The sequence below is a fragment of the Miniopterus natalensis genome, chromosome 3 (genome assembly GCF_054644295.1).
Source record: "Miniopterus natalensis isolate mMinNat1 chromosome 3, mMinNat1.hap1, whole genome shotgun sequence".
In the NCBI taxonomy this organism is placed as follows: Eukaryota; Metazoa; Chordata; class Mammalia; order Chiroptera; family Miniopteridae; genus Miniopterus; species Miniopterus natalensis.
This window is the reverse complement of record NC_142083.1, coordinates 99641606-99655545: the sequence shown is the minus strand read 5'-3', so window position 1 is coordinate 99655545 and position 13940 is coordinate 99641606. Positions and strand designations below refer to the sequence as shown.

The following is a 13940-nucleotide window of genomic DNA, read 5'->3' as shown; positions in this document are numbered from 1 at the left end:
TAAAGCCCAAGGAAATGAAAAGATCACCATCTGTCATGTTTTGGAATAGCAAATTTGGAGAGATTTCCTGAAGATTGAAAAGCTCCCTCAGACCGAGTTCGTCACTGCAAAGGACTTTTTCTTTTGTTTCCAATTTAGCTTTTTCTGTTTGGCGGCACCTTTGCTTAATTTTCTTTTTGTCATTCTTCACAATCCCATGTCCCCCGAAGGGATTTGATTAGTGGTATAGATAGGGGTACTTAGGAAGACCCCTGCCCACCTCTTCCATCCCAGGACCACCTGGCAGGACCCACTCACCTTCTGTCATCATGTATCACTTCTTCCTCTAGTTCCTCAATTTCTTCCCATCTAGTGATCAAATTGTTCAATGTATAAAGTAGCTCCTGCCTCATTCTCACAACTGAGTAAATCCTAATTCTTCCCTTTGCTCCACAGATAACTTTCTTCAAAATAGAATTCCACTTTTGTTACCACACTGCCATGTATCCTACAGCACACAGGCTCCCCCAGCCCCACCTTCTGAGTTTAGATGGCAGAGTTCAGTGACCTGCACCGTCCGGGCTCCCACGACCACTGCCCCACTAACCCTAGTGCCAGCTTCAGCAGTGAGTTCTAGTTATTATAGCCAAGGGACCCCCTTCAGGCTTTCTCTCGCCTGGGACTTCCTTGAGTTTGACCTCTTGGACCAGGGGTACACAGGCCAGCTGCCTTGCTTCAGTCTGGGACTGCTCAGGCGGCCGCCCTGTCACAGAGCTCTAAGAGGAACCACGGCTTCACTTACCACTCAACCGCAGGCCACCTTCTCCTTGCGGCCCGTCTTTCCTTCCTACGGCAGCCTGTCTGGCGCACCTTGGAGGACGCGCTGTTGACAGAACTTCCCTTGTACTCTAACAGCTTCAAAGACCACAAAGACACTCTCGTCTTAGATTTTGCTCTTGATGCTTCACTCTCTCTCATCAAAAATGTATTTCTCCCTCCAGAACCTACGAAGTCAACAGTATCTATATGGATGCCCAGCATAATTCCTATCTGTTCTCTCCTGCCACCTGCCTGTTACCTGTACCCTGGGTCATCATGCTTCTCACATCTCAGGCAGTAATAGCGTCTTACCCTTTGGATATTTTTGGTGATGCAAATGCCATCAATGAACACATGCCCAGTGGTAGCAGTCTCTTCTCCAGTCAAAATTTGGAAGGTAGAAGTTTTTCCAGCTCCATTGAATCCCAGCAATCCAAAGCACTCCCCCTTTTGGATTGCTACGGAGATATTTTTCACAGCCAGAATGACTGGATACTTAAAATATATCTAAAAAATCAATGTAGTAAAGAATATTTATAGGTCAAGTACAGTAAATAGCCCAGACCCCCATGGACCACTGTCTTCAGACAATTTCACAAAAATTCTTCTATTACACTTGGGAAATACATATAGATCCCAAAGAACTACAGTGAACCCTGGACATCAACGGCATGCTCTGGGGTAGGAATAAGCCAGCTTATGCTGGTCAGTGAATGATGTTACCTTTGTGAGCTTCTTAATAAGTATTGCGGAACTCATCATCTCCTGAGGGTGCCCCAGAATTCGCTTTCTTTCATTTCCTACATCCTCATCTTCATGTTCTCCAGATAATTCCTTAGACAGTTTTCCCTGTATTTTCAAGACAAGAATCACAGAAGTGGCTGTTCTTTAGGCCTCTGGTCTAGACTGGATGGCTTCATGGAACCTAAACTGGAGGATAACCTCAAAGGTGTCAGAACAGAAGGTTTGAGTCAATTCAAGAAATTTCTGGATATCAGCTCAGCATTGCATGGACACCTTGACTAAGTTTAAATAATATACAGTTCATCACTAGAGGAGAAGGAAAGGTTATTTCACATACTAGAAGGAGTGTAAATTAACATGGCAATTTGTGTAATTTAAATATTTAAAGGACAGAATTTAAAGTATTCAGATAAATGAGTACTTGTGTGTGTGTGTGTTTTGTTTGTTTTCTATCACTCTGATCCTTAAGAAGGAAGTCAACTCAAGAGGCTAAGTAGCTCTAAAAAATAGTCAAAACATTTTTTAAAATATGTTTTTATTGATTTTTTAGAGAGAGAAGAAGGGAGAGGGAGAGGGAGAGAGAGATCGAGAGATCGATGTGAGAGAGCATCGATCAGTTGCATCCCATTTGGGGGACTGAACCCACAACCTGGGCACATGCCCTGACTGGGAATCAAACTGGCAACCTTTTGGTGCACAGGATGACACTCAACCAACTAAGCCATAGTGGCCAGGGCATACGTTTTTAATAATAAATAAATTTTGCCAAAATGAAACTGTAGTGGGAGCTAAGAAAATCAGCAAGACTTAACTAGACTTTCCCTAAGAGACTCACTGGGCACCTATGTTTTCAGGATATATATTACAAGAGAACCTTGTTATTTAGTAATCTTGACTAGACCAAACAGCTTCAGGAAACTGATCTCAAGATATCAGAACAGAAACTTGGCGTACTTTTTAAAGATCACTTTGTCCTATCACTTCAGAACACATTGCTTTTTTTAATTTTATTTCCACAGATTAAGAAATTAGGATCACAGAGCCTAATTTTTAGTCCAGAAATGGACACCTCATGAAAAATAAAGCCACAACTGAGATCCATCAAGTGTAATTTATTACAATCACAGTGTGCTCAACCATGAAAGACTAAAGAAAAATTAACTTTCTTTTACAAGGGAGAGAGAAATAAATCACTAAGATCTCAAATAGAAAAATTTTAAGACTTAACAGAATGGCACAGTGAGAAGATTGATGGATCTGTGCCCTAGTGAAACTAGGGAAAATTATTTAAATAATAACCATTTAAAGCCTTTGTAAATGATCCTAAGGGCATACAACAAATAAAGAAATATTTATTCAATAAAACCTACTAAACTTTGTAGTAACGATAAAATCCTGCGGCATTTGAATCATGACCCACCCTCTCTGTCCCTCCCCTCAGCTCAGAACAGAACTTCACTCTAGGCAGGTACAGCCAAGAACACAGGGCTCTCTCTTCCCTCACCTTACAATCGAGAGCTAAGGTATCCTTCTGGAAGAGAAAGAAATAAGCATTTCTCATCTCACTCCCCAGCTGCCTGCTGAAGAGGCCATGCTCTAGGTGAGTGTATTTGAGAGTCTGGGGCTCCCTTCTCCCACTCAGCCTCCGCACATTGAGTGCAGGGCCTCCCTTTGGGTGTGGTGTGGTATATCGGGCCTAGCTCATTCTTAGGACAGAGGCTTCAGGTGGAAAGCCGGAGACTACTGCCCTCCACCAAACGCCCTGCTCCTGAAGCAGGGATATCACTCAGGAGAGAAGGGTACCACATGCAGAATTAGGAGGTTTGTTCCTTACCTCACACCATACACAAGAATCAACTCAAAATGGATTCAAGACTTAAACATAAAACCTGAAAGTATAAAACTCCTCAAAGAAAACAAAATTTTTGACTTTGGTCTTGCAATGATCTTTTTTTTTTTTTTTTTTTTTTTTTTTAATTTCACACCAATAGCAAAGGCAGCTAAAGCAAAAATAGGTAAGTGTAACTGTTGGTGGTGAAACGGCACTAGAATGTTACCAGTGACTGAATCTTGGTTCAGCAACATCGGTACTTGAGTTCTGGCTAAGCAACAATTCAGACCCAAAGCCATAATAATCAAAACAGCCTGACTGGCATAAACATAGATACAGATCAATGGAACTGGGTAGAGAGTCCAGAAATAAACCCGCGTTCATATGGTCAATTAATATTTGACAAAAAAATCAAGGACATTCAATGTAGTAAAGACAGTCTATCTAATAAATGGTCTTGAAAAAATTGGACAGATACATGCAAAAAAATGAATGTAGACCACCTTCTTACACCATATACAAGAATAAACTCAAAATGGATCAGTGACTTAAATGTAAGGCCTGAAACCATAAAACTGCTAGAAGAAAACATAGGCAGTAAAGTCTCAGACATTTCTCTCAGCAATATTTTTTCTAATATATCTTTTCAGGGAAGGGAAACAAAAGATAAATAAATGGGACTACATTAAAAAAATTTTGCACAGGAAGGGAAACTATCAACAAAACAAAAGACAAATGACTGAAAGGGAGAGCATATTTGCCAATGATACATCTGATAAAGTATTAACACCCCAAATTTATAAATAATTTATACAACTCAACAAACGCACACATACACACACTCAACAAACCACCCAATGAAATTGTAGACAGAAAACCTGAATAGATAATTGTCCAAGGAGGAAATAGAGATGATCCATAGACATATCAAAATTTGCTCAACATCACTAACCATCAGAGAAATGTAAATTCAAACCATGATGAAATACCACCTCACACCTGTCAGAATGGTTATCACCAATAAATTCACCAACAAGTAGGTGTTGGTGATGATACAGGAAAAAAAGAATCACAGTGCACTGTTGGTGGGAGTTCAAACAGGTGCAACAACTAAGGAAAACAATGTGGAAGTTCTTAAAAATGGCACTGCCTTGTGACCCAGCAATTCCACTTCTGGGTATATATCTGAAGAACCCCAAAACACTAATTTGAAAGAATATAGGCACCCCATGTTGATTTCAACACTATTTAAAGTGAAGATATAAAAGCAACACAAGTGCCCATCAATAGACAAGTGGATAAAAAAAGTAGTGACGGGATTAAGCAAAGAACAAAAATACTTATAGACACCGATAACAGTATGGTGATTCCCAGAGGGAAAGAGGGGTAGGGGGAGGTAGAAGAGGGCATAGGGGGGATAAGTGGTGGTGGAAGGAGCCTTGACATGGGTTGGTAAACACAATACAATATAGAGCTGATATACTGTAGAATTGTATACCCATATAATTTTATTAATCAATGTCACCTGAATACATTTAATAAGAAAATACAAAGAAAAATAAAAAATGCTTTGAGATGAATGAAAATTAAGACACACCATAACAAAAATTGAAATGCAGCTAAGTTAGTGCTTAGAGGGAAATTTATAGCTCTAAACATCTGTATTTAAAGAAGAAAGATATCAAATCAGCTTCATGACCTGCCACAGTAACACAATTCAGAAAGCAAAGCAGGCTAAACCTAAAGCAAGCAAAAGAAGAAAAGAAACATTAAAGCAGAAATTAATGAAACATTAAAGAAATTAAAGAGAATAGAAATATAAAGAAAATCAATAAAATCAAAGTTGGTTCTTTGCAAAGATGAAAATTTATAAACCTTTCTTTAGAATGATCAAGACAGTAAGAGATGCACTAAAACTACTAAAATTAGAAATAAGAAATAAGATATTATTATTGACAAAGGAATAAACAATTGCAGACAAATAAATTAGATAATTTAGATGAAACCGTAAAGTTTTCCAAAGACACAAATTACTGAAACTGACTCAAGAAGAAACAAAATATCTGACTAAACCTACAGCAAATAAACCAGGAACACTGGTGAATCAGAGGAAAGTCACTAACACATTTTGCAGCAATCGTGCAGGTAGAGAAATCCGAACCTGCCAGGATACTTGGCAGCCAGCCGCTCCCAGCGTGCGGATGGCACTTTATAGAAAAGCTTCCGGAGGCCCCTCTGGGTGACTTGTTTCTGCGCAGGAGCCGTGGCTGCTGTGGGCCAGTCGGGCGAGCTGTCAGAAGAAGCGAATGCAGACAGGAGAGCACAACCAAGCTGGGCTCCATTAGCACCTGGGCATCGGTCTCAGTGAAGACTGTCACTGCTACCAATCACAACGATCTTGAGAGAGCCATGTGCCGCTTCAATTCTGCCTTCCAAATCTCATGGGAATTTTTTAAATCACCAACTTTAGGCTGGAATAATCCAGGGAAGGGAATTCTGGAAAATATGGTTTCAGTTTATCCAAGCTGGCATCATGCCTTGGTACAGGATGGTCAAACTGGTGGTGGAAACTAAAGATAAAGAGAATCTCTTGAAAAAAGCCAAAGAACACAATGCTTTACATAAAAGAGAATGACCTGAGTGATAATTTCTTCCCATCCAAATTTTAAAAGCCAGAAGGAAGTACATTATTGAAGTAATGACAGAGATTAAAAGTATCTAAAGGAACAATTTACAGAATTAAGGGGAGATATAAACAAATCTACAATCAGGATTGGAGATTTTAAACCTTTCGTTAGCAATCAATAAATCAATCAGACAAAAATGTCAGTTAAAGACTAAGTGATGTAAGCAACACCATCAATCATCATTACAACCAACAAATGCAAAATACACATTTATTTCATGTAAACATGGCACATTACCAAGATTGGTCATATGCTGAACCAAAGAACAAATATGATTGGATTTTAAAAAATTGAATACGAGTATGTTCCTTGACCACAGAAGAACTAAATTAGGAATCAATAACAACAATATATCTAGAAAACTCCCAGATACTTGGAAATTAACCTACAGACATTTACATAATCCATACAAAAAAAAGAAATCATACAGGAAATGAGAAGATACTTTGAGCATTTAAATGATAATAAAAATATAAGAAATCAGCTTTTTAGGGTACAGCTATAGCATGGCTTATAGGGAAATGCTTAGCATTCAATGTTTATATTAGAAAAGAAGAAAGACGTAAAAGCTATGGCTTTAGGCTTCACATAAAGAAACTGGAACAAAGGAGGGGAGAAACCAGTGAGAGAGAAAATAGTCAATAATAGACAAAGTTTGGTTCCTTGAAATAATCAACAAAATAAATGCAGTTTATTGTAGGTAAATTATACCTTAATAAATTTTATTAAAGAAAATATATTTCTGGGGACATAGAGGGTTTTTTCCTCCACTAACTGAGATAGTCATATGTAGCTACATGCTTTTCAGGTCTAATGTTCCATCTTCTTAGAGTTATTCTTAAGGTCCGTGCTTAACTACTCACCTTGTTGAACATCTTATAGAGGCCAAAATAAATATATTGATTGAGAAATGATCTTAGCTTCCACCAAGCCGTCTCCCGAAAGAAAATCAAGAGAAGGCAAAGAAGGCCTATGGTACCCATCATAATTAAGTACTTTCCAATCATTTGGTCTTCCAAAGAATAAATACTCGTAGTATCTGAGAATAGCAAAGGAAGAGAGAGAGAAAGAGGGGGAGAGAGAGAGAGGTCTTACTGCAGGACATTGACACAATGAACATGGCCTAAGAAAACCACAAGTATGAAGAAATATTGGATAAAATGAAACAGGCTAAGCTGAGAAGTACTTAGAGTGTGAGAAGTGATTGTTCTGCTACACAAATACCATTTGAATAATACATTTTGAAGGCTTATTTTCATGAGTATAATATGTGATAATCAAGTAGGTCTATGACTATTAACATATTAATTGATATGTTTCATAATTATTGCACATCATAAAAATACTCCTTAAATCCTGATAATTAGAGGAAAGTATTAAAGTGCAAATACTATTGAAAAAGATAATACACTATGCTTTAAAACAGTAAAAATAATCATTATCTGATACTTCTTGAATTTTTTTTTTTTTTTAAGAATAGTTTATTGATTTTTAGAGAGCAGAAGGGAGAGGGAGAGAGAAAGAGAAACATTGATGTGAGAGCGAATGAACCCCCATTGACCAGGAATTGAACTGGGAACCCTTCTGTGCACAGAATGACGTCCAACCAACTGAACCACACCAGCCAAAACCTGAACTTTCTTGAGAAGAAATTTGAGTAAAAAGCACAGAATTCTTGTTATAATAGAATTACAAATGCCCTTTATTTTTTTAAAAAAAATCAGGATGTTTTTAAATTTACAAAAAATGTTTTTGAAGGGAGTACAGAGAAATCCATATACCTTACATCCAGTTTCTCTTATTACTAACAACATACAGTGACTGGTGGTACATGTTACAATTAATGAACACATATTAATACATCATTATTAACTAAAGTCCCTAATTTATTTGAACGTTCTAGTTTTTAAAAAAATGTAATGTTCTTGGCCCTGGACAGGTAGCTCATCATCTTGATACGCCAAGGCTGCAGGTTCAATTCCCAGTAAGGGCTCATACAAAAATCACCCAGTGAGTGCATAAGTAAGTGGAACAACAAATCTCTCTCTCTCCCCCTTCCTCGCACTCTCTCTAAAAGTAATGGATAATTTAATGTTCTTTTTTTTTTTTGTTCCATAATCCAATCCAGACGACTACAGTTAGTAGTCATGATTCCTTAGGTACTTTTTGGTTGTGACAGCGTCTCCAATTGTCCTTATTTCTGATGACACTGACAGCTTTGAGTAGTACTGGTCAGGCATTTTGTAGGATGTTCCTCAATTGAGATCTATTTTTTTTTCTTTCCATAATTAGACAAATCTAATGGGTTCATGGGATTTTGGGAGGAAGATAAAAGAAGTGCCATTTTTATATCATCAAAAAAAGTTCATACTAACAATATGATTTATCACTGTTGATGTTGACCTTCATCACCTGATTGAGAAAGGTTATCAGCTTTCTCTGCTCTGAAGGTACTCCTTTCACTCCCTTTCCATACTTTATAATTTTTGGAAGCAAGTCATAATGTACCTACCACACACAGTGGTGGGAAGCTATGCTCTACCTCCTTGAGGCTGGAGTAGCTATAGAAATTGTTTAAAATTCTATGGGAGATTTTTTTCACTATTTATTTAGTCATTTCTTTACAACAAAATAGACTCATTTAATTTATACTTTGGGCTACAACCCAAAACTACTTTATTTTGTTGCTCAAATTGTCCCACCTTTGGCTATTGAACTCTTTTTGAAGAATCGTTTTATAACTGTTTGTAGTTGATACATAAAAATGCAATTGAATGTTATGTTGGTATTTATTTTGCATTTGTTAATCACATTCGATTCTTATAAAGTCTAACGATTTATCAGGGCATTCGTTTAGATTTCTGAGTATTCTATCAAATCTAGTATTATTTTACCTTTTCCATTTCTCATACTTTAAAATTATTCTTTAAAAAGAATTCAAACAAGATTATACGCCACATATGCATACATTTCAAGCATAATATCAAAATGGAATCTATAAAACCAGCCCGCAAATTAAAATTTTAAAAATACTTATATGTTCCTTCACTTTTCCATCATCCAGAAGCAAACACTATGTGTTCCGAGTTCTTATTTTATTTAAATGCAAGTAAACAACTACACATACATATATATATATGTGTGTGTGTATATATACATATATTCTGTAAGTAATATTTTAATTTTAAAATTAGATCTTCATAGAAATAGTATAATACTCTATGTAGTTTTCTGGAACTCCATGTTGCTATTTTCTTCTGGTCATTTTATTCCAAAAAAAACCCAACCACCATTAAAACTTTACATTTGGAGAGAAACAAGAAGGCGGCGCAGGTAACAGCTGCAACCCCCGCCTCCCGCAACCTCATCAAAATTACAACTAAAATACAGAACCACCGTCACTCAGAGCCTCCTGAGATCCAGCTGCACAGAAGCCTCACAACCAGGGAGCTGAGGAAGCATCGAGACCGGGAGGAGGGGCGGAGACGCGGGCGGATCGGGGCTGAATCACACCCGGTGCCTCGGGTCAAACCCAGGAGGAATCTCAGGGTGGAGGTTTCCCCAAGGAGGGAGGGGTCCCAGCCCCACAGCAGGCCCCAGCCCAGGACTCCAGGGCTGGGAAGAGACGTCCCCACAACTCCGGGCTGTGAAACTAGCGGGGACTGTCCCTGAGGGTCGTGGAGGCTGTGGGAGCCCCAGCAGCTCCTCTAAAGGGCCCGGCGCGGACTCACTCGGACGCTCCCTCTGAGCCCAGCGCCGGGCAGCAGCTTGAAAGGACCCAGGACACTCGGGGAGGAACTAACCTGCCTGAGATCCGGGCGAGAGGCGGAGGGGCGGCTTCCTCCCAGGCAGAAGGGCTGGCGGAGGCCATGGCTCCTGTGGCGAGTCCTCCCCGCACACAGCCCGCAGGCAGGCGCCATGTTTGAGTCGCCAGCACCTGACTCTCACCTTTGGCCCCGCCCCGTGATTCCCGGAGGCCCCGCCCCTCCCCACCTGCAGCTCATCCAGGCCATTTCCAGGGGCTTTTCTGTGCAAGTGGCCTCTTGAGCCTCATGCTTAGGACTTTCCTAAAATCTCTCAAACAAGCAGCAGCAGGCCCCAAATGGCTTGATAAGTGGCCCCAGGCCTGGCACTAGCGGCAGCTGCATTGGTTCATAGCTGGGCCTCTCCTGGACACCTCCAAGCCCAGCACAAGTAGCAACCAACTACGGTTTGCTGGGTAGCTCATGCTGGGTGGCCCTGGGCAAGGCACTGGCAGAGGCTGACTTTGCACCTCCCGGGAGGCCCCAGAGACAGTGCACCTGGTGGTCAGATTTGACCACGCCAGATTACAACCCTACCACATCCACAAGGGACACACGCAATGGATGCACCTGGTGAACAACAAAGCTCCACTGAAGTAAATCCTGCTCCACAGGGGTGTCTCCAGCACAGCAGCTCTTTGGCTGTAGTTGCAGCTGGTCCTCACAGATGATTGGCCTGGGGGTCAATTCCTCCCAGTGATGCCAACAGCAACCAAGTCTCAGTTACAACAGGACAGTGCACACAGCCCACACAGGGGAGCACCTAGAAGGCCCAGTTCAGGTGACTGGGGAGGCTGAGCCACTGGACCCTACAGGACACCTACTACACAGCCACTTTACAAATTTCAGGAGACATAACAGCTCTACCTAATACATAGAAACAAACACAGGAAGCAGCAAAAATGTGGAGGCAAAGAAACATGTCACAAAGGAAAGAACAGAAGAAATCTCTAGAAGAGGAACTAAATGAAATAGATCCAAGCAAGCTAACAGATACAGAGTTCAGAATTTTGTTTATAAGGATGTTTAAGCAGACTATTAGGGAAATAACAGAAAATCGATCACATAATAAAGTACCAATTTGAAATGAAGGCTACATGAACTGAAATGAAGAATAATTTACAGGGAGTAAACAGTAGAGTAGAGGACGCTGAGAATCAAATCAGCAATTTGAAACATGAGGAAACAAAAACACCCAACCAGAAGAGCAAAGAGAAAAAAGAATCCAGAAATATGAAGATAGTATAAGGAGCCTCTGGGACAACTTCAGAAGGCCCATCATTCGTATTACTTGGGTTCCACAAGGGGAAGAAAGAAAGCAAGAAATCAAAAAACTATTTGAAAAAATAGTTACAGAAAACTTCCCCTACCTGGGGAAAGAAATAGACTTACAAGTCCACAAAGCACAGAGGGTGTCAAACAAGAGGAACCCAAAGAGGCCCACAGCAAGACACATCATAATTAAAATGCCAAAGGTTAAAGACAAAGAGAGAATCTTAAAAGCAGCGAGAGAAAAGCAATTAGTTACCTACAAGGGAGCACCCATACGACTGTCAGCTGATTTCTTGACAGAAACCTTGCAGGCCAGAAGGGAGTGGCAAGAAATATTCAAAGTGATGAAAAACAAGGACCTACAACCAAGATTGCTCTACCCAGCAAAGCTATCATTTAGAGCTGAAGGTCAGATAAAGAGCTTCACAGATAAAAAGCTAAAGGAGTTCATCACCACCAGACCAGTGCTACAGGAAATGTTGAAGGGTCTTCTCTAAGAAGAAGCTAATGAACAAAAGAATCTGATGAACTAAATAGATCCAGAGACATTGACTCAGGCAACAGACAATCCTATTTCAGAGGGAAGAGGGAACGGGGGTGGAGGGTGGAAAGAGATTAACCAAAGAAGTTATATACATATATGCATAACCCATGGACACAGTCAATAATGGGGTGAACACCTGCGGAGGGGGTGGGAGCGAGGTGGAGGGGGTCAATTGGGGGAAAAAATGAAACACTTGTAATATTCTCAACAATAAAGATAAATTAAAAACAAACAAACAAACAAAATTTAAAATTTATTTTTCAACCACACTTGACATTCAATATTATTTTGGATTAGTTTTGAGTGTATAGCATGGTGATTAGTATCCATGTGGCACCATACATAGTTATTACAATATTATTGACTATATTCCCTATGTTGTACTTACATCCCCTGACTATTTTGTAACTACCAATTTGTACTTCTTAGTCCCTTCACCATTTTCACCCAGCTCCCAAATCCACTTCCCTCTGGTAACCATCATTCTGTTCTCTGTGTCTGAGTCTGTTTCAATTATGTTTGTTTTGTTCTTTAGATTACACATATAAGTAAAATCATATCGTATTTGTCTTTTTCTGTCTGACTTTTTCACTTAGCATAATATCCTTATGTCCATCCATGTTGTCACAAATGGTAAGATTTCATTCCTTTCTATGGCTGAGTAATATTTCACTGTATATATGTACCACCACATTTTTATCCACTGGTCTACTTATGGGCACTTGAGTTGCTTCTAGATCATGGCTATTGTAAATAAGGATGCAATGTACATAGGGGTGCATATATTCTGCTGAATCAGTGTTTTGGGTTTCTTTGTATATGTACTCAGAAGTGGAATTGCTGGCTCATAAAGCAGTTCCACTTTTACTTTTTTGAGGACCCTCCATACTGTTTTCTACAGTGGTTGCACCAGTGTGCATTCCCACCAACAGTGCATGAAGTTCCTTTTCCTCCACATCCACACAGGCAGTTGGTGGTGGTGGATTTATTGATGGTAGCCACTCTGACAGGTGTTAGATGATATCTCATTTTGGTTTTAATTTGCATTGCTCTGACAATTAGTGACATTGAGCATCTATTCATATGCATGTTGACCATCTGTGTGTCCTCTGGAGAAGTGTCTATTTAGGTCCTATGCCCATTTTTATATTGGATTTTTTTATGGTGTTGAGTATTAGGTTTTGTTTTTTTTAACATACATTTTGGATATCAACCCCTTATCAGGTGTATCATTGGCAAATATCTTCTCCCCTTCAGTCGGTTGACTTTTCATTTTGTTGGTGACTTTCTTTGCCATGCAAAGTCCCTTTAACTTCATGTAGTCCCATTGTTTTTTTTTTCTTTTGTTTTTCTCTCACCTGAGGAGATGTATCAGAAAAAAATACTGCTAAGAAAAGTGACTGGAATTTTACTGCCTGTTTTTACTTTTAGGATTTTTATGGTTTTGAGTCTTACATTTCAGTCTTTCATTCATTTTGAATTTATTGTTGTGTATAGTATAAGAAGGTGATCTAGTTTCATTTTTTTTTTGCACATATTTGTCCAACTTTTCCAACACCATTAATTGAATGAATTGTCTTTACTTCATTGTATGTTCTTGCCTCCTTTGAGCAATATTAATTGACCATATAGGTATGGGCTTGTTATTGGGCTATTATATTCCACTGATTTATGTGTCTGTTTTTATGCCAGCACCATGCTGTTTTGATTACTTTATCCTTGTAGTATAGTTTTATATCAGGTGGCATGATAACTACAACTATGTTCCCCTTTTTCAAGATTGCTGAGGCTATTGAGGGACTTTTGTGGTTCCATACAAATTTTTGGAATATTTGTTCTAGTTCTGTGAAATATACCATTGGTATTTTGATAGGAATTGCATTGAATCTATAGATTCCTTTGGGAAGCATGGACATTGTAATTGTGTTCATTCTTTCCATCCAAGAGCATGGTATATGCTTCCATTTATTTGAAACTTCTTCAATTTTTTTCTTCAATGTCTTATAATTTTCTGAGTATAGGCTTTTAAAAATCTCCTTGGTTTAGTTTATTTCTATGTATTTTATTTTTTTATGCAATTTTTTGATGAGTTTTTTTTAAGTTTCCATTTCTGATAGTTCATTTTTGGTGTATAAATTGCAACCAATTTCTGAATATTTATTTTGTATCCTGCTATTTACTGAATTAATTGGTGGAATCTTTAGAGTTCTCTATATACAGTGTCATCTGCAAATAATGACAGTTTTATGTCTTTCTTTCCA

The 13940-nt window shown here is 39.0% G+C and overlaps 1 protein-coding gene across 1 annotated transcript in view; it reads right to left on the bottom strand.

The window, feature by feature from the left end:
* Positions 1–13940, bottom strand: part of LOC107544810 (phospholipid-transporting ATPase ABCA3-like) — a 190455-nt gene that overhangs the window by 21157 nt on the left and 155358 nt on the right. The window contains 3 exon segments of the mRNA XM_087815178.1: positions 1111–1305; positions 1522–1647; positions 6924–7099. Of these exon segments, the coding sequence (XP_087671304.1) occupies positions 1111–1305; positions 1522–1647; positions 6924–7099 (497 nt within the window).